General features: G+C 49.4%; 1 protein-coding gene across 1 annotated transcript; it reads left to right on the forward strand.

Annotated features, from left to right (window-relative positions):
- The first annotated feature begins 2,638 nt into the window (after positions 1-2,638).
- Positions 2,639-16,585, forward strand: MLLT1 (MLLT1 super elongation complex subunit). Its single transcript, XM_089535417.1, has 12 exons — positions 2,639-2,902; positions 4,060-4,240; positions 4,418-4,500; positions 6,074-6,217; positions 6,747-6,872; positions 7,287-7,850; positions 8,382-8,469; positions 9,828-9,939; positions 10,084-10,183; positions 10,761-10,832; positions 11,258-11,329; positions 12,009-16,585. The coding sequence occupies exons 1-12, from the start codon at positions 2,891-2,893 to the stop codon at positions 12,135-12,137; spliced, it is 1,683 nt and encodes a 560-aa protein (XP_089391543.1). The 5' UTR covers positions 2,639-2,890; the 3' UTR covers positions 12,138-16,585.
- The last annotated feature ends 2,074 nt before the right edge of the window (positions 16,586-18,659 follow it).

The raw sequence follows: 18,659 nt of genomic DNA on the forward strand, positions 1-18,659 counted from the left end.
CTGGAGTTGGAAGGGACCCCAAAGGGCAATCCAGCCCAACCCACTTCTGCCATGCAGGAAGACACACTTCTGCCATGCGGCATTGCCAGAGCAAGCCATCCAGCCTCTGTTTGAAAGCCTCCAAAGAAGGAATCTCAACCATGCTCCAAGGAAGTGTCTTCCTCTGTAGAGCAGCTCTTACCCTCAGGAAGGTCTTCCTAATGTTTAGGAGGATCCCTTTTGCTGTAGTTTGAATCCATTGCTCTATGTCCTTATTCTCTGGGGCAGCAGGAAACAAGCTTTCTCCCTCCTCAATATGACATCCCTTCAAATATTTAAACAGGGCATCATATCATCTCTTAACCTTCTCTTCTCCAGGCTAAACCTAACCCACCTTTCATAGGACTTGGGGGTTTCCAGACCTTCCGCCATTTCGGTTGTCCTCCTCTGGACACACTTCCAGCTTGCGAATATCTTGAAGTGTGGTACATGGCACTCCAAATCTCCTCTGCCTAAATAGCCCAGAGGCACCAGGTCCCATTTGATCTTGAAAGCTGAGCAGAATCGGCCTTGATTTGTACTTGGAGTTGAAAAGCATGCAAAGCCCAGGCAATGGTGAATAGTCAAAGTATTCAGCATCCATGCACTGGTTAACATGCACTCAAAATGGGCAATGTCCAGGCACTGGCGCATGTCTTGTTACAACATGCAACGTCCAGACACAGGGAAACGTGTGGTTAAAACCAGCAAGGTCTAGAGAGACTGGTAAGCTTCTGGTCACAATATGGACATTGGTGGACACACACTCAAGAGGTACAACGTCCAGACACCGGGAAACTTGCGGTTGGAAACGGAAAGGTCCCAAAAACCGGTGGATATGTGGATGCAATGTGTGACATCCAAACTGAGGCAGAAGTGCAACCAAGAGGCACTAGTGAACATGCAGGTTAAAATGTGCAAGAGCCAGACGGTGGCAAATATCAAAACATGTGATGTCTGGATAAAAGGTGCAGGGAATGTGTGTTTGTGCGCTTGTGTCTTTGTCTTGTTGGATGCAAGAGAAGGTCTGCTGTCAGGTTGTTTCTTCTCTCCAGTCCAGGAGAATTCCTCAAGAGCAAAAGAGAAATCATCAGAAAAAAGGGTCCGTGAGCTCCTTCTCCAGCAGCTTCTTCCAAGAGGCAAAAGCAGCTCCCCGCATCTAGAAATCCAGGGTGCCCATGGCTGGGGAGACCAGGCTGGAAACGCCTCAGGAGACCCATTTTCTGACTGCAGCAGAGTCCAGGGCCTCTCCGTCCAAGTGCCCTCCCTCACAGGGCTGTTGTTGTGGTTGTGAGGGATAAAGAGGAGGAAGGGCTGGACAGACACACGTCAGAGTGACCTTTTATCATCCGAGAGACCCCCTTTCTTTTCCCCAAAGTCCATTTACTGGGTGGCATGTAAAGAGTACATCTCTTCGCCCCAACAACGGAAGAGGGGTTCTTTCCTCATGGAGGGAACCCAAGGACATGCTTCCCTTTTGCCTTTCCCTTCTGAAATCACCCAGACCTAAGAGACAGAGAGAACATAGGCATCTGTAGGTATATATATATATACGTGTCTCTGTGTGTGTGTGTGTGTGTGTGTGTGTGTATATATATATATATATATGCACACACCCATGTGAAGTGTATTTATATATATATATATATATATATATACACACACACACAAAGACACACATGAAGTGTATAAAAATGAGATGTATACATGTATGTTATATATATATATATATATATATGAGGCATACATGACACAGAGACACGCACACACAATGGTGTATAAAGATGTGTGTGTGTGTGTGTGTGTGTGTGTATGAGGCATACATATGAGGTAAATATATACACTCATCCCTCATATTTGCGGCTTTGATTATTCATGGATTTGACTAATATGTCCTCTCTAGGAATCTCTAGGTCCTCCAGTGCAACTCTGTGGCCAACTTTAACCCAAAGCGTCACTGAAGGACCCAGAGATTCCCAGACAGAACTTTCCTCTGGGCATCTATAGCTCCTCCAGTGCAACTCTATGGTCAATGTCTGGCAGTGCTGGCCACAGAGTTGCGCTGGAGGACCTAGAGATTCCTAGAGAGGCGTTCTCTCTCTCTCTCTGGTGAAAACGTGGCGTTTTTGTTATTGTGGGATGTTTTTCCACATCGAGGGGGCTTCTGTGCCCTAACCCCAGCCAATAGGGAGGGAGCAGTGTGCATAAATACACCCACAAATCACACAGATCTCTCTCTCTCTCTCTCTCTGAGCGCTGCCTCACTGAGGACTGGCGCCTTCGATTCTCGAACTCTTCTTCCGCCAGAAGCAGCAGCCGTTAGAACTCAGAAGGCAGCCGTCTCTGCGCGTGCGCACTACGCGCTCCCCGCCTCCCATCCGCTCCCTCCCCGTCTCCCTGGCAACGCTCCCGAAGCCCCGCCCCTCTCCTCCTCCCGCCCCACCCATTGGCTGGCCCGACCGGCGGCAGTTGGTCCCGCCCCATTCCCTTCAGCGCGCGCCTCCATTGGCGGCACTAGCGGGCTCCTATTGGCTTGCGGCGGCCGCTTGTCTTCTCTCCCTCCTTTCGTCGCAGCAGTCGGGACGAGGAGGAGGGGGAGGCGCAGGAGTCACTTCCGGTTCCGGTGTGGAAGAGGAGGAGGAGGAGGAGGAGAAGGGAGCCTGCCAGTCTGCCTATCCGTGAGGGGCGCCATCCAGTCGGGCCTGAGCCATGGGGAGGCGGTGGCGGCGCGAGGGCGAGGGGCAGCCGGAGGAGCCGCGGCCCTGAGCGGGAGCCAGGGCCAGGGCAGGCGCGGCTGCAGCGGCCTCGCTAGGCCCCAGGAGCCCCGGAGCGGGACGGGCAGGAGCGGCGGCGGGGCGGGCCTGGCCCAGCCATGGACAACCAGGTGAGGCCTCGCTGCCCTCCGAGGACAGGGCCGCCTATTGGACCTCTGCCCACGCCACGCCCACTACCAGGTCGGGGCGGGGCTTTTACCAAACAGGAGGGTTCCTGGGGCCACGCCCCTTCCCGCGCACGGCGAGTGGGCGTGGCCTTCCTGCTGGCCCTAAACCGATTGGACGGATAGACAGGCCACGCCCCTTTAACCCCTCTCACGCGCAAAGGGGGCGTGGCTCTGCTATGTGGGAATGCTGCCAGGCCACGCCCCCAGTCCTACTAGGGGCGGGGCCTGGTTCTTTCCCTCCTCCAATGGACCCACCCCCTTCCCATCTCCCAGATTTGGCATGTGGGGAGTGGGCGGGGCCTGGGTTGGGTTTGGGGCGGGGCCAAGGGGTGGGGAGGTTTGCAGGAGCCACTTTCAGCCTCAGGAGAAACTGGGAGGGGAGGGGCTTAAGTGGAGTGGGAGGGGCTTCTGTCAATGTTGGGGAGTCAGGGCTGCTTCTGCCATCTACCTATGGCTTGAGAACAGGCAGCTTGGGGTCCTCTGGGGGTTTCGGACCCTTTGTGACCTTTGGGGAGTATGGGAGTTGTAGTCCCAGAGAGGGCAAGGAAGGCACTGGTGGGCTCGCCTGCCTCTCTGCTTTGAATGTTGCAGAAGCGTCTGTGTCCCGATATCCATAATAGCAATATGGCTGAAAGCCAGCGTCGTGTCGTGGTTTGGACCCAGGGAGGCCGGGGTTCAAATCCTGACCAGCCCTGGAAAGCCACTGCATGAACCTCGACAAGTCATGCTTTGCTCCAGAGGAAGACAATGGCATAACTCTCCTGAAGGAGCACAGAGATGTCTCTTCCCCTGTTAGTTTCAGAGGTTGTGCTGGGTTCCACTTCATGCCTTTTTATTCATGTGTCGTGTCTGTACTTATTCGTGGAAGCAGTGTGTCTAGTAATGACAGGCAGTGATGTCTGTGTAACAAGATATGAAATAGCTACATGCAGCTGTAAACCAGTATCGACCTGGTGTAAAAGGTTTAGGACATAGACAAAGTGCTTTGCATACTTGAAATGTTGTGTATCGTTGATGAGGAGAGTGGTCCTGGCTGCGTTGGTTGAGTCCGTCCGTTGGCCCTTGGGCCTCTAACCCCGCTGCCCCTGCTTTCCCTCCAGTGCACTGTCCAAGTGAAGCTGGAGCTGGGGCACCGTGCCCAGCTGCGCAAGAAGCCAACCACCGAAGGGTTCACCCACGACTGGATGGTCTTTGTGCGCGGGCCGGAGCAGTTTGAGATCCAGCACTTTGTGGAGAAGGTAGTCTTCCGGCTGCACCAGAGCTTCCCAAAGCCAAAGCGAGGTGAGTGCACAAAGGTCTTGTCGCTGGCAGCCTGGGTGTGTGTGCAGCCCGGGATGCTGTTTCCCACGGCCAGAAGCAGGGCTTGAGCACAGTGGGGTAAACAGTACAGAGGAGAGAGAGAAATCTATTATTCATTTATGGCTTTCATGTGTTTCTGTCTCTCTTTTCCCCTCCAAGTCTGCAAAGAACCGCCTTACAAGGTGGAGGAGTCCGGCTACGCTGGCTTCATTATGCCCATTGAGGTCTACTTCATAAACAAGGTACTGTTTCCTTCTTGCCCCCAACCCCTTTCCGTTCTCAAGGCACTTTCAGCGGTTGCCTTAGAAGCAACCTCAGCCGATCCTTGGATCTCTAATTTGCTCAGGTTTTGAAAAAACGTGCTTCTAAAACCACCGGCTCTGACCACACGTAGTGTAGAATGTGAATGCCTTGTGTAGGCATTGTGCAAAATGTTAATGTGGACATTGTGGAAAGCCAAATGTTAGCTGTAGTATTTTTCCAAATGCATTTTCCATTCTCATCCCACTCTGTGTTCATCATCCACAATTGGAGCGAAAGGGTAGCTGGGTGGGGCTGATCCTTGGGCCAATGCCTAGAGGCCGGAAGGGCATGCAGTGTGACAGCAGCAGTCCTTAACCTTGTTTTAAAAGTAAGAGAATAGCAGTGTGTAACCGTATTTAAAAAGCTCTGTCCCCAGCCCTCCCATTTGAACAGAACCAACTTGCAGACATAACTCGGCTAGCTGTGGAGCTGCCTTTTAACATTATAACCTCTTGTTCCATTTTATTTGCACTCTTTGCTGCTTTAGAAAGGCTTAAATACCCTGAAGGCACCAGATCTCATCTGATCTTGGAACTTAAGCAGGGTCAGCCCTGGTTAACACTTGGATGGGTGAGATTAGCAGGGGCTGTAGGCTAAACCTAAGAGGCACACCATGGCAAGCCACTTCTTAAGATTCCTTGCCTAAGGGGAAAACCCCATGGGGTCGCTTTGGTGAACCTGGAGGCACAAACACACATGTACGCTCATTCCTGGCATTGAACATGTGTCTGCCTCTTAAAAACCCTACCAAAATTCAGTTGGTTGGTGCCGCAGCAGCCAAACTGCCAACAGGAATCAGTGGAGCGTGTAACGTCCTTGCCAGTCTTTCCCGATCTTCCCTCTTGGTTTGTGGAAGCACTTCCAGGTGCCTCTTGTAGCCTCTGAAACCCATAATTGTCCGAATCCAGGTTGGTCAAAAGACTCAGTTGCGTCTGTATGAACCTGCTTGAAGGTTAGTCTCAGGTGAGGCAGACTGCTTTTATCTTCTGAGGGCCAGGTCAAAAAGGATTTGTTGGCTTAGTCATTTCATGTTGCTTTGCGTAACCTAATGTTTTCAGCTGTCTAATTGTAGGTTTCCTGTCAAATTTGCTGTCATCTGATGTAGTTATGGTTTGTGGTTTGTTGTTGTTACTATTACTGGGTCGGCTGCTAGTTGTTTAGTATGTTTTCTAAGCTGGCCTGGCACCATGGAATGGAGGACAGAGGGGAAATATTTGGAGATAAATACATAACAAGGACAGGGTCTGCTTGGAGGTGGCACCCAGGCTGCCTCCCTGTTTGTTGTCTGCTGGTTTTCTGGCTGACTCCTAGCAGTCCTTAAAGTTTTGGAGTCTTCACTGCTTCATTTCTTTCTCCGCTGTCTTCTGTTCTCTGGCACTGATGCTAAGATTTTGAAAAATAGGATTGATTGAAAGCCAACATAGGTTGTGGTTAAAGGTAAGAATGGTAATGGTGGTGGTTTAGTGTTGCACAAACCTCTTTGTGAAGCCTTTTGCCCTTTTGGCTTTTCAGGAGGAGCCGAAGAAGGTCTGTTTCACCTACGACCTTTTCCTGAACCTGGAGGGAAACCCACCCGTCAACCACTTGCGCTGTGAAAAGCTCACCTTCAACAATCCCACCAAGGATTTCCAACGCAAACTCATCAAGGCTGGAGGGGTGAGTGCCCCAGACATTTTGGGTCTGAGGGGGCCATCCATGGGAAGACAGGCAACAGCATTCTGAGATTTGGGCTGACGTGGGGCTTTGCAAAGTGCTGTTAACACTTTTTAGTGATGTTTCTGATGAATTCAGCTTGGCTTTTATTTGTTTTGAGTCTAAGACTGGGGAGTTGATTAAAGTGCCCAAGACTGTGGAGCCATGCAGGGGAAAGCTGTGGTCCTCCAGATGTCGGTACAAGGGGGTTAATTATGGGGGGTCCCCTCAAATTGGCCCCATTGCCCCCTCCCAAATAAGAGTTCTCCCCCCTCCATGAAATGTTACTTCAGTCCCCATTTCTAGCATTTCAGACACTTAAAATTCCTCTTGAATTCCTGTTGAAGGCCATTTCATTCAAATCCTTAGTCCATCTGCTCCAACTGCAGTGAGAGAGTTTTGAACAAGTTCTTTTTACAGCTTTTGATAAGAACTGTCCCTTCCAGATTCAGAGCTCCTGGTCTTCACAACTGACCTTCCTTCTCTCTCTCAGGTGATGGTGATGCCAGAAGGTGCAGAAACGGTGTCCCGGCCCAGTCCTGACTACCCCATGTTACCCACAATCCCTCTCTCTGCCTTTTCTGATCCTAAGAAGACCAAACCATCCCATGGGTCAAAGGTGAGTTATTTGGGGAGATGTATTTTAAAACGTAACAGAGTAGATGTTATTTCTGCAGCAGAAAATTTCAATCCAGTAGCAGAAATAACATGGAAAGAGAAATGGTTTAAGCATAAATAAAGCACTGAATGCAGATACACACAGTTTGGATTAATGTAGCCTTCCCCAAATTATTGTTCTCCTGGTGTGTTGAATAACAATTGCAGTCCTCCCCAGGCAGGTTGGATTAGGGGAATCTGTAGCAGAAGAGAGAAGGGGGGAAAGGGGCTTCAAGGGTGCATTTTCTTTAACTAAAACAAGCTGGGGATATTTTTTATCAGTAATCACTCCCATATTTGTGCTGCAACCTTTTTCTTTCTTGGCTCTGAGTTTTGGACTTGACCGCTTCCATCTCTCCCTTTTACTGACATTCAGAAAGCGAACCGAGATGGCGGCAAGGCTTCCAAGCCCCACAAGGTCACCCGGGAACATCGTGAGAGGCCCAGGAAAGAGATGGAGGGTAAGAACTCTTCTCGGGACTTGGAGAGGGAACCGGGCAAGCCACCCAAGGATGCCTCCAGGAAGCCCTCCGAGAACAAAGCCCCCAAGGAGGAGAAGCCTCTCCCGAAAGCGGCCTTCAAGGAACCCAAGCTGGCCCTGAAGGAACCCAAGCTGGAGAATGCCTCCCCCAAAGGCAGTGGTGGCGGTGGAGTAGGGGGGCCCCAGCAGCCAGATGTCAAGCCCCCTAGCAAGAGGCCCCCCACAGTGGAGTCTCCCAAGCCCAGTGCCAAAAAGCCCAAGAAGAGCAGCTCCAAAGCCGCCAAGACTGTCCCTGCCACCTCTCCTCGAGCCTCGTACGCTGAGAAGAAGCCAGGCAAGGAGAAGCCCGGAGCTAAAGTGGAGAAGGCCAAGCCAGAGACTGAGTCTAAAGCCCTCAAGAAGCCTCCTGAGGTGGTGGAGGAGTCCAATTCAGAAGAGGATGCCTCTCTGAAATCAGAGGTGAGGGTCTCCTCACTTACCCCACCCAGCAGCCAGCATCAGACCCTGCTTCCCTTGGGGAGAGGGATAATCTGAGAGAACCTGAGCTTCTCTACTCAGGGGTGAAGTTGTCGGTTCTAATTTTATTTGTTAATGGAGACTGTTTGGGGTCTCTATATCATCTGAGTGTTGGACTAGGGCTTTGGGAAACCAGGATGCAAATCCTTGTTCTCCGCCATGAAAACCCACTGGGTGAACCATGGTCAAGTCCCACTCTCTCAGCCTCAGAGGAAGGCTATGGCAAATCTCCTTTGCACAAATCTTACCAGGAAAACCTCTTGATAGGGTTGATCATAAGTCAGAAATGACTTGAAGACATGCAAAAATAACAAAGTTTCACACTGAGGAATATAGAGAGGAGGATAGGAGGGAAGTGGGCAGCACCCTATCTTTCTCTCTGACACATGAACCAATGAGGCTAAGATTTTTCTCTACCTTTCTTTCTCTCTTTCTCCCCCTCTACTTGTTCCCTTTTCCCTGTGGAATCTGAAGTCTGCCCCATCTAGTCCTTCCAACTCCAGTTCCAGCTCGGACTCCAGCTCAGACTCTGATTTCGAGCCCTCTCAGAACCACAGCCAAGGTGCGTTGCTGTTTGGAAATCCCACGTGAGTCTTGATGTCCATTAAGCATAACTGTGTCTGAGTATGACCTCATTGATAGTCGTAATAATGACTGCTAAGTTGAACTCTTTGCGTTGCTCTTGTGGGCGCTCAGAAGTGCTCCTGTGTTGTCGACAGCCCTCTCCACAATCCTGGGAGGTAGGCTGCCCAGCATTGCTGTCCCTGTGTCGCAGATGAGCCAACCAAGTGCCAGGGGGAAAGGTTTGCCTGTAGTTGGTCCAGCAGGATGTGACTTTTAAGCTTGCTCCTTAGGAGCTGCAGATCTGCACAGGCCACATTTCCACTTGGCAGAATTTATCTCCTTGCCAGTTGCTAGTGAGAGTGAGAAGGTTCTGAATATTCGGAGGAGGCTAACATGCATATTTCTCTGTAGCCCTTTATGGAGCCAGTGTTGTGGCTGGAGTGATGGCCTAGGAGTGGGAGGCCAGGATTCAAATCCCTGCTCAGCTATGTAAATCTACTCAGGGATCTTGGCCACAAGTCACACACTCTCTGTTGCCGAGGACGGCCGTGATGGCAGACCTCCTGTGAAGAAATCTTGTCAAGGAAACCCTGTGATAGGGTTGCCATAAGTTGGAAGTGACTTGATGGCACAAAACAACAAGGCCCTTCTTAAAGCCTTTGGCAGGTTACCTCTTGGCTAGCCCTTGCCTGGCCTTGCAGTGTAGGCCAAAAGCTCCCATTTCTGGGAAATGGAGAGATTTGTGGAATGGCTAGAAGAGTGGGACTATTATTACAAATATTACTATTACAAAGCGGCCATCTTACAAGTTAATGGCAGAGACTAGACAGACTGTGTTCACAGCTCTGTCTTGGCTGCAGTACTATAATAGAACAGGCACTGAAATCCCCCTTCTGAGTCTGTGACGTTACTAGGGGATTCTCCCACAAGAGAATGGGAAACACAGGGGTGAAACATTTTAGTCAGTCCAGTTTGATGGGGCAAAAGGGCCAGTTGGGGTAAGAAAGAATCCTCTTGGAATGCGCTTTTTCTTCTTCTGAAATGCTTAGAATGTTTTCTTTCTTTGAAATGAGTTACCATAAAGGTGTTGTCTTGAAACGGACTGGAGAGGGTGTCCTGGGAGGATGGGAAGGGAGTGGGGATGGGAAAGTCGCCCTGCCTGCCTGCAGCCTGTCCATTGGGCCATGTCCAGCCTGGCGAGCTTCTGGTTGTAGACCTCTTGTTATTGATACAGGTATTTTTGGCAAGGGGACTGGGGCTGAACCCAGCCCCAGAGGCAAACACCCCAAAAACACAACTCTGCCACAGCTGGCGGTGGCTTTTTTCTCATGTGCCGGTTTAAACCCTCTTCTCCAGGGCCACTCCGCTCCATGGTTGAGGACCTACAGTCAGAGGAGTCCGATGATGACGACAGCTCTTCTGGGGAGGAGATGGCTGTCAAAGCCACCCCCGTCAGCCGGGATGCTCGGTGAGGGGTCTCCTCTGCTGAGGGGGGGGGGGCTCCTTTGCATTTTCTCTGGGGGGGAGAGATGGTTCTTCAAGACGGACGTTCCCTGAAAATGAGAATCTGAGCCTTCTTTGGCCTCCCTAATGTCTTCTCTTTGCTCTCCAGACTCAGCCACAGTGACAGCGACAGTGACAACAGTGCAGACTCATGCCTTCCGAGTCGAGAGACACCTCCCAGCCAGAAACTGCCCCCTTCCAATAACAAGGTAACAAGGCTCAAGACACATTGTCTCAGCCTCGGAGGCAAAGGCCCCCCCTCTGAACAAATCTTGCTAAAAAAATCCTTCCTAAGGATCTCCATAAGTTGGAAACAACAACATAACTCAGTAATTCCAGAAAGACCACTATAATTTTAAATCCTTTTTTGCATGATGGACCACAGCAAAGCTTGGTAAAAGATGTGGTTGACATCAGCCTCATATTTTCCTCCCATCCCTAGGAATCCTGCTTCCTTTTAAAAAAAAACAACATAGTTTTTTCAAGGAAACAAGGTTGGAAGACATATTATTTTCAAATGTGCATAGCATTTCTTGGCGGTTTCTAAGAATATCCCCCCCCCCCCCTTAATGGACACAAAAAATATAAGTACTGGGAGTACGGTTCCAGCTCACCCATTTATTGTTCCTACCTCATTGTTCTATATTCAGAACAGAACTCTCTCTCTCTGTTGAGTGACATACGCCCAAAAGTTGTCTGGCTTTCTTTTTCTCTGTCTGTATTTTATTTGTTTTCTTCATCTTCTGAACTGATTTGTCTGTGTCTCCCCATTCTAACCACTTCCAGGTATCTGGAAGAAAGAGTCCAGAGTCTTGCAGCAAGCCGGAGAAGATGTTGAAGAAAGGAACCTATGACAAGGTAAAACACACAAGCTGCTGTCAGTGGGGAATTTGTGACCCATTGGAGGAGGGAGGCTGTCTCCAGGAGGAGCCCTTGGCTGCTTAGGAGAAGCTGCCTTCTGAAGATACAGACCAGGAGACTCTCTAGCCAAGTCTTGTCTCCTCTGCTGTCCCAGCAATCAGAACAAAACATCTAAGAAGTCCCAGTTCTCTTGCTTGCCCACCTGAATTGTCATGCCACCCATCCTGCCCTTCTGGTGTTTTTGGCTCCTGCAGTGGTCCTCGGGATGTCTCGGCTTCTGAAGCACCCGTTGGCCCTCTCCCAGCACAGCCAACATGACTGGGTCTTTTTTCAGAGGGACCCCATAATGTTGGTCCTACCCCACCCAGCCTTTTAGATGGCTCTAGAGTTCTCCTCACCAACTGCCTTCCTTCCCCACCCAGGCCTACACAGATGAGCTGGTGGAGCTCCACCGAAGACTGATGGCCTTACGGGAGCGGAACGTTCTTCAGCAGGTAAAAGCTTCAGCTGGAGAGTGGGCACCAGTTGGGCTTCACTGGGGGGCAGAAGGCGGGGCAGAGTGACAGTTTGGTTTTCTCAGTCAAACAGTTCTGTGCTGCTACAGGGCATCTTCTTGTTAATCCTGTTTGGGTCGTTTCTTAAATCTGTATCCTGTTTTTCCACTAAAAACAATCAACATCATTACAAACTAATTAAGAGTGGGTGATTGTTGTCATTGCGTTTGCCTTCAAGTTATTTGAAGATTACTGCAATGCTCAAAATGGTGGGAACTGAAAGGAACTTTTCATTTGGGGGAAATCAGGATTGTTTGGAGAGCAGGGCCTTCATTTTGCCATAGCTACACCCCCGAAAAGACGTATTAAAAGTGTAAGGTTTTCTTAGAGCACAATCCACTACTGTAAAGTTAGGGAATATAATCTTAGAGATTTGGGACCAGCTGGACAGTCTGTCTGGTTGGAAATAACACAGCACACAGAAAATACCAGGCAGCGGCAGTTATAAGGTGAACGGCAACACAGAGAACCCTGATATTGCCAGGATGATGGTGTCATCCTGAATGTCCAAAGCTCTCCTTCCCTCCCAGCCCACCCAAACTACACCCCTGAAGGTGCCTGCTGCTGATTCGGCAGCCTAGTCTCCATATCTTAACATTGACTCTTTTCCTTGCTCCAGATTGTCAACCTCATTGAGGAGACAGGGCATTTCAACGTCACCAACACTACCTTCGACTTTGACTTGTTCTCCTTGGATGAGACCACCGTCCGCAAGCTGCAGAGTTACCTGGAAGCGGTGGCCACGTGACCGTCAGTCTTGGATGTGGGACCTTCTTTTTTTTAAAAAATGAGACAAAAACGCAACAGCCACACCACACACCCGCCAGGATTCCCATCCCTTTGGCACCAGAAAATAGACCCATGGGCCTTGGGCACCACCTTACTCTCCTGATCCACCCAAAGCACTGCCGTAGGGGCCAGCCACGCTCTCGCCACACACTGATGCTGCCAGCTTCTCCTTTTGGGCTCCAGCCAGTCGCTTGACTGGGAGATCCACTCTTCCCTTTCTTGGAGACTGGTCGAGTCTGGTCCTGGTTGCACTCCCAGGTTCTTCTCAGTTCAGTCTGCTCATGCTTTTAAACAAACGACAAGTCTCAGCTTTCTGGTTTTAGAAGAGGACTCTCCACAAGTGTGTGTACATGTCTGTCTTTCTAAGCACATGATGCCGAGGCCTTCCCTTCAGCAGAGGATCCACGCAGACGTTCTGATGGATGTGATCAGCCTGTCTGTAAGGTGTGGGCCTCCTCCACTGTCTGTGCTTCTTTCACCCCCCCAAAGCTTCGCAGAGGGGTATTCCGCTACCTACCGTTGGTGAGACTGAACCACGTGATTGGGCAGAGACGTTCGTCCTGAATGCTAGGAGCAGGGGGACATATCCATGGGGCCGACATTATTCAGCAGCTGCTTTCTTGTCCAAAAATCTTCCCAGGGCAAGGATGGTCCATGCTTGGAGCACAGGATGGCAGGCACATGGGCTCAATTTCTGCAGGCGCCTCGCACTCCCACAGGCGCACCTGCAGCCATCTCGCACTTGAGGCTTTCAAGACGGCTCTGGATTCAGGTCCTGAAAGCCGCCCTCCTTGTCCTCCCCCCTCTTTTTTTCATTTTGATCTGCTTTAATTGTAAGGACTACATTATTGTATGCTGTCTATTATATATATATATATATATATATATATATATATATATATATATATGGTGTAAAAAAGGCCTAATTGGGTCTTGAGGTCTCAGAGGGATGGCTGGGGGCGGGAGGGGCCTTGATAACCATCTTTTTTAAAAAAGCGTAACAAGTTGGAAGGACAAGGCTGACCAGTTGGTTGGTGGTTCAGTTGTTCAGGATTTCATTTTCTGAAGTGTTTGGAAGGCACTAGTGTTTGGAAGTCCAACCACGCCTTTCGTACTATGCTCTGAAACGGACAGCTCTGTCTCGGGCATTTTTTTTTTTGTTGTTGTAAAAAATTTCCACTTTGCTGTCAGTGTTCAGATAACTCAACGTTTTTGCCAAAACGGCCTCTTCCCTTTTGCTGTCTTGTGTTGTTTGAAGCGAGAAAGACCTTTCCTTCCTTAGGCATGAGAGAAAGGTGAGCTGCATCCAGAGAGCATTTCTCTCGGGGCTCCTAACTTTCTCCTTTAAGAAAATAAAATAAATAACCCATGTAAATTCTCAAGAGTTTTAAAACTCTTCCAGACAACACTAATTGGAATATTTGCCAGTATTCCAACCTTGGCCAGTCTCAGTATCATGGGCATATCAAAGCGGGTGTGGGCTGCTTTTGAAAATATGCAGAAACACCTGCCCCTGAGCATTTTCTGGGGAGGTTTCCTTACAGTGCAATCCTTCTACATATCTATTTGGAGGAAAGTAAGTCCCATGGGAAGTGAGTTGGATAGGGATATGCAGCCTCCCCCTTTTTGCCAAATGTCTCAGGGCTGCTGATCCAGGTGGTGGGTGGGCTGTGGCTTGATGTGGCAGGAAATCCATGAACTTCCTTAAGAGTCCTGCAATGGGTGCTTGGGCAAGAGGAGAGGGATTCCTATCTCCTATTGGGTCATCCTTGGGGAGGGGGTCTATTCCTGTGTGGCAGAATGGGATTGGACTGAGTGGCCCTTGTGGCCTCTTCCAACTCTGATTTCCGGAAAGAAACCTTTGCCCTTCTTATTCTCTAGATTGCCTCCGTCTGTTCTCACTGAGTGGCGGACGTTTGCGCTGGGGTCATCAGCCCTGTCTGAATCTCCCCTTCCCCACTTTTTGTCTCTGGCTTGTGTCTGTATACTGTAATGATGCCCAGCTCTTATATCTGCTCAGTGGGCTCCTGGCCCCACAAACACCTTTGCAAAGGAAGCCCTGGAGCGGAAGAAACGGTTTTGTCACTGCCCCGTTTTGAGGAGTGTTGTTCCCCCAGTATTGGGAGGAGAGACAAGAGGCACAGCTGGATCGTCCCTTCTTGCACCAGTGTAATTTTAGATTTGTATTTCTGGTACTGCAAGGAAGGTGGTGGGAAGAACGAACTGTGAAAGCGGTTCAGCTTCAGCTTTAATTTGGAAAAGGCATTATCTAGACCATGTCCTTTTCAAAACTCCCAGCAGCCTTCCGCTGTCATCCTGTCTCTCAATCCTATTCTGAGCACAGTTGTTGCTTTGGCTGCCGCTTTTCCCCATCGCTGTGTTTGGGTTGCCTCATTGGGGCTCTGGTCCTTTTCTGTCCTCTTTCGCCTTTCCGTTTTGCAAAGAATGCCTTTAAGGCTGTCAAGTTGGGAGGAATCCTGGCTGGGGGCCACCCTCTCCACTTCCCCACTCCAGCCCTCCTTTCGCCTCCTTTCCGTGGTTTCTTCCTTAATGCCAGACAGTATGCTTTGTGAGTCCATTGTGTTGATCTTTGTGTCTTTCCTTGAACCAGAGCACCTCTGTAAAACAGATGAGACAATGGATAGCGCTAGGCCTCTTTCCATGGAAAGGATCCGTCTTTAAGGATCCTGCTGCAGGTTTCAGGGAACGGAGTTGTTCTTCCCAGCAGATGCCTTTTCTGCAACCTCCCTCCTTCCTCTTTTCTTCCTGGGACCCGTTTGGATCTTGACTCTCTTCTCTTTCCGTTCGGTATTTAAAAAGGCCCATTTGGGCCATGCTGAGATGGACAGTGTTCTGTTTGGGCCAGTCTTCATGCAAAACTGAGAAAAGATATCGGCACGCCCTCCTCATCTTGTAGTAAGCAAAAGCTTTGAAGCTTTAAAGCTTCTTTGAAGGGAGGAGGCAAAAGCAGTGTTTTTATGTTGAGGGGGGGTTGGGTTTGGTATTTTTGAAATGTGTTCTTAGGGTAAAATCTGAGGTGAGCTGTTGTGGGGGGATATATATATATTTATGCAAATGCAATAATGCCCCTTGAAGAAAGCGAAGCTTGGTGCACCCTTTGGCGCCCAGCATAGTACAGCTTGGTATAATTGTGCAGTCTTTCCATTTTGTATTCCAAGGATCTGGTCAGACATTCTCAGTGTTAGGAGCAGCTTTGCAAGGTCCTGAGCCAGGTGCCAAAACAGGGGGCTTGCCTCGTCCAAAAGGCTTTCAGACAGGGAAGTTTTGCAAGGTCTGGTGGGTCTTTCCCCAGAGCCAACCGTTTGCTGCTCATGATTTAAGAGAAGTATCTGGAACTTGCAGGGTTTGCTGCAACCTGACGCCCAAACTCTGTGTTTCTCCAGCTCTCCTCCTTTGCCCTCCTCCCAGTGCTGATGCTGCTGAAACATAAAAGCCTGCAGCTAAATGGAGGACGAGGAAGAAACAGGGCTGGGTGGGCATAACAAGACTTTATAGGAAGGGGCTTCTTTGCCAGGAGCTCTGTTAGTTGTACAGCTCAGGCATCCAAAGAAAAGGGGACAGCAAAGTGACGAAGAAAATGGCAAACACAGGAGCGTTGTGGGTGCGAACCGTCTGTGGTATCTCACTCTCTGCAATATTGGAAATTTGGGGACGCTTTTGGGGAGGGTCGCCCTGGTTGGAAATGCAGATCTATATAAGTTACAGTGTTCAGGCCCTCTTTTTCTTGTCCTTGTTTGAAAATGCTGAGTGTTCATGACACCATCATACTCCTGAAAATGGTCATGACACTTAATTGGCAGCCCTTGAGGGCGCGAGTGCGAGGGTGCGTGTGCGTTCCTGCGCATGTCGGGCCTTGAGAACAAAAAGAGTTTGCACTCTTGGAAGGAAGCGAACAAGTACTTAGAATCCTCTTGCCTGCTTGTACTTTTTTCCTGCCAGAAACAAAGGTATTAAATACCATGGATGAGAGGATATGAAAAAAATATACAGTATACGTTGTACATGGGGAGGGGGTTTCTTTCTTTCTCTTTTCGGGATGGGACCATTGGGTTTTTTGCAAGGAGCTGGCCCAGCCTGGGATCCCGAAACCAAACCTGAAAAGGAGAAAAAGGGGGGTGTTGGGGACGGTGTTGTGGAGGGTGGCGGTGGGGGAAGTGTTTGTAATAAGTTATGGGATTGTTTTTGCCTTTTTTTGTCCTGACTTAAAACCTCTTCTTCTACTTCTTCTTTTTGTTAAAAACTTGTGAGATTTATGGAGGAGTTTTATAGGGAAAAGAAAAAACAGAAAAAAATTGAAATAAAGGTGCGAGAGTCACAAGAGGATGGTTTGTTTGGTGGCTGTTTTCTCTTGGGAGGTTGGAGGCCGCAGGGGCCTGGGGCTGGAAGGCCTCCCAATCCGACCCACAAGCCTTGCTGGAGGCAAAGGAGGAGTCCCTGAGCTTTGGACCCATGGAGTCAGCCCTGCCACTCTTGCCCTAATTCCCACCCCACAAAACAGTCACTATTTTGCGTATAGGATTCCCAAACTCTGGCCTTCCAGGTGTTTTGGACTTCAGCTCCCAGAATCCCAGAGCATTAGCCAAGATGATTGAGGACTCTGGGAGCTGAAGTCCAAAAACATTTGGAGAACCAGAGTTTGGGAATCACTGAACGTAGTTGGCCCTCCGCATTTGCGGCTTTGTCTTTTACAGATTTGATTAATGTGTCCTCTCTAGGAATCTCTCAGTCCTCCAACGTAATTCTGCTGGACATTGACCATAGAGTTGTGCTGGAGAACTTAGAGATTCCTAGAGAAAACACTTCTCTACGCATTTGTAGGTCCTCCAGTGTGGTTCAGTGAGCAACCTCTGACAGATGCTGACCACAGAGTTGCACTGGAGCACCTGGAGATCCCTAGAGAGGTGTTCTCTCAGGTAAAAAGAATAGTGGTTTTGTATTTGTGGTTATCCACATTCATGAGGGTCTTTCATCCCGAACCCCAGCAAATGTGGAGGGACCACTATATATGTTTTGGGGCAATTCAAGGCAGCTGGCAACAGATTTTTAAAAATTACACTGTTAAAATTGACAAAATACAAAAGTTAAATTATAATTGATAAAATCTACAGCAGCCCAACAAAAATACATAGGAAACCCATTGCACCATGCTAGGCCCGTCCTGCCTGAAGGATCTGTCCTCAAAGGCCCCTCGAAACAGGTCTTGCTCTGTTTGTAGATAGACTGCTGCGGCCACTGGAGGCTCAATTTGGCTGTTCAGCAAAATGGATGACGTTGGGAATGGAGGAGACCCAGGTTCGAATCCTTGCTGAGCCCATCTGTGTGTCTTGGATCTCCTTCAGTGTAAAGGCATAGCACTTAATGTGTTCCTTGGGTTGCTCAACTCCGGCATCAGAGGCCTCCATGAACTGAGGAGGACCTGCTTCCGAATGAAGGTGTGCCTCATCGTCATGCCTTGTCATCGTCCGCTGCAAAGCGGGTGTCCGCCCTTCTCTCTCGGAGACAGGTTTTGAGTTCGAGCCAAGAGCCTGTCAGGGACACGGCGGGTTTTTTAAATTTGCCAACATTCATATTCTGCTTATCATAAACACAATATTGTGGAGCAGTACTAGTCAATAGGGGAGCCATCCTGGTGCCGTGCTTTGAGTCTCGGAGAAGAGGGTTCGACTTCCGGCTGGACCATGGAAACCCACACTCTCTCAGCCCCAGAAAGAGATCAACAAAAGTGGGCCCAAAGACGCAGGACGCAACACAGGCATCCATTTTGTTGCGCTATTTCCCCCATCCAGTGGCAAAGAGTTCCACAGGAAGCTTTTTATAAAACATCTCAATAATAATAATAATAATAATAATTTTATTTCTTACCTGCCTCTCCTCACAACTCGAGGCATGTTACAACATAGTTAAAACACAATTGTTATGTAAAATACACATATTAAGCTGCATAAAATACACATATTAAGAGATCTATGCAATGTTTATATTACAATACGTAGAACAATAATTAAATATAAAATTCATATATAAGAATTCATGGTTTTTTACTGTTCCATCCCTTTCTATGCTGTTGCTGTGTGCTTCCAAGCCATGTCTTGAAACCATCCTGGGGTTTTCCTGGCAAGTTTTGTTCAGAGGCTGAGAAAGTGTGACCTGCCTAACCCCCCTCCCCTCCCAAAAAAGCTTTGCCCCTTTCCTGCCGCCGGATCACGTGGGGATGCTCCCCATTCATTCATTCACTCACTCATTCATAAACAGAGGAGGTCAATGACCGAGGGTTAGTGGTTGGGCGCTGCGCATGCGCAGGCAAGGGCTCTCGGAGGGAGGGAGGAATAGATGAATGAATGGGAAGGAACGTTTCCGGGATGGCCACGCCCACCCGCCAATGAATGAAGGCGCTGTGGGCGGGGAGGGCGGAAGATGGCCACGCCCCTCCTCTTCAGGCCACGCCCAGGGACCCCTCCCT

Source organism: Sceloporus occidentalis, unplaced genomic scaffold (genome assembly GCF_023333645.1).
Source record: "Sceloporus occidentalis isolate IW3139 unplaced genomic scaffold, rSceOcc1.0.p SCAF_8, whole genome shotgun sequence".
In the NCBI taxonomy this organism is placed as follows: domain Eukaryota; kingdom Metazoa; phylum Chordata; class Lepidosauria; order Squamata; family Phrynosomatidae; genus Sceloporus; species Sceloporus occidentalis.

Excerpts from the sequence above, each read along its gene's own strand:
- MLLT1 (XM_089535417.1), top strand. Across the intron at positions 4,241-4,417 it reads CTTCCCAAAGCCAAAGCGAG|TCTGCAAAGAACCGCCTTAC; the intron begins GTGAGTGCACAA and ends TTCCCCTCCAAG. Across the intron at positions 8,470-9,827 it reads CTCTCAGAACCACAGCCAAG|GGCCACTCCGCTCCATGGTT; the intron begins GTGCGTTGCTGT and ends CCTCTTCTCCAG.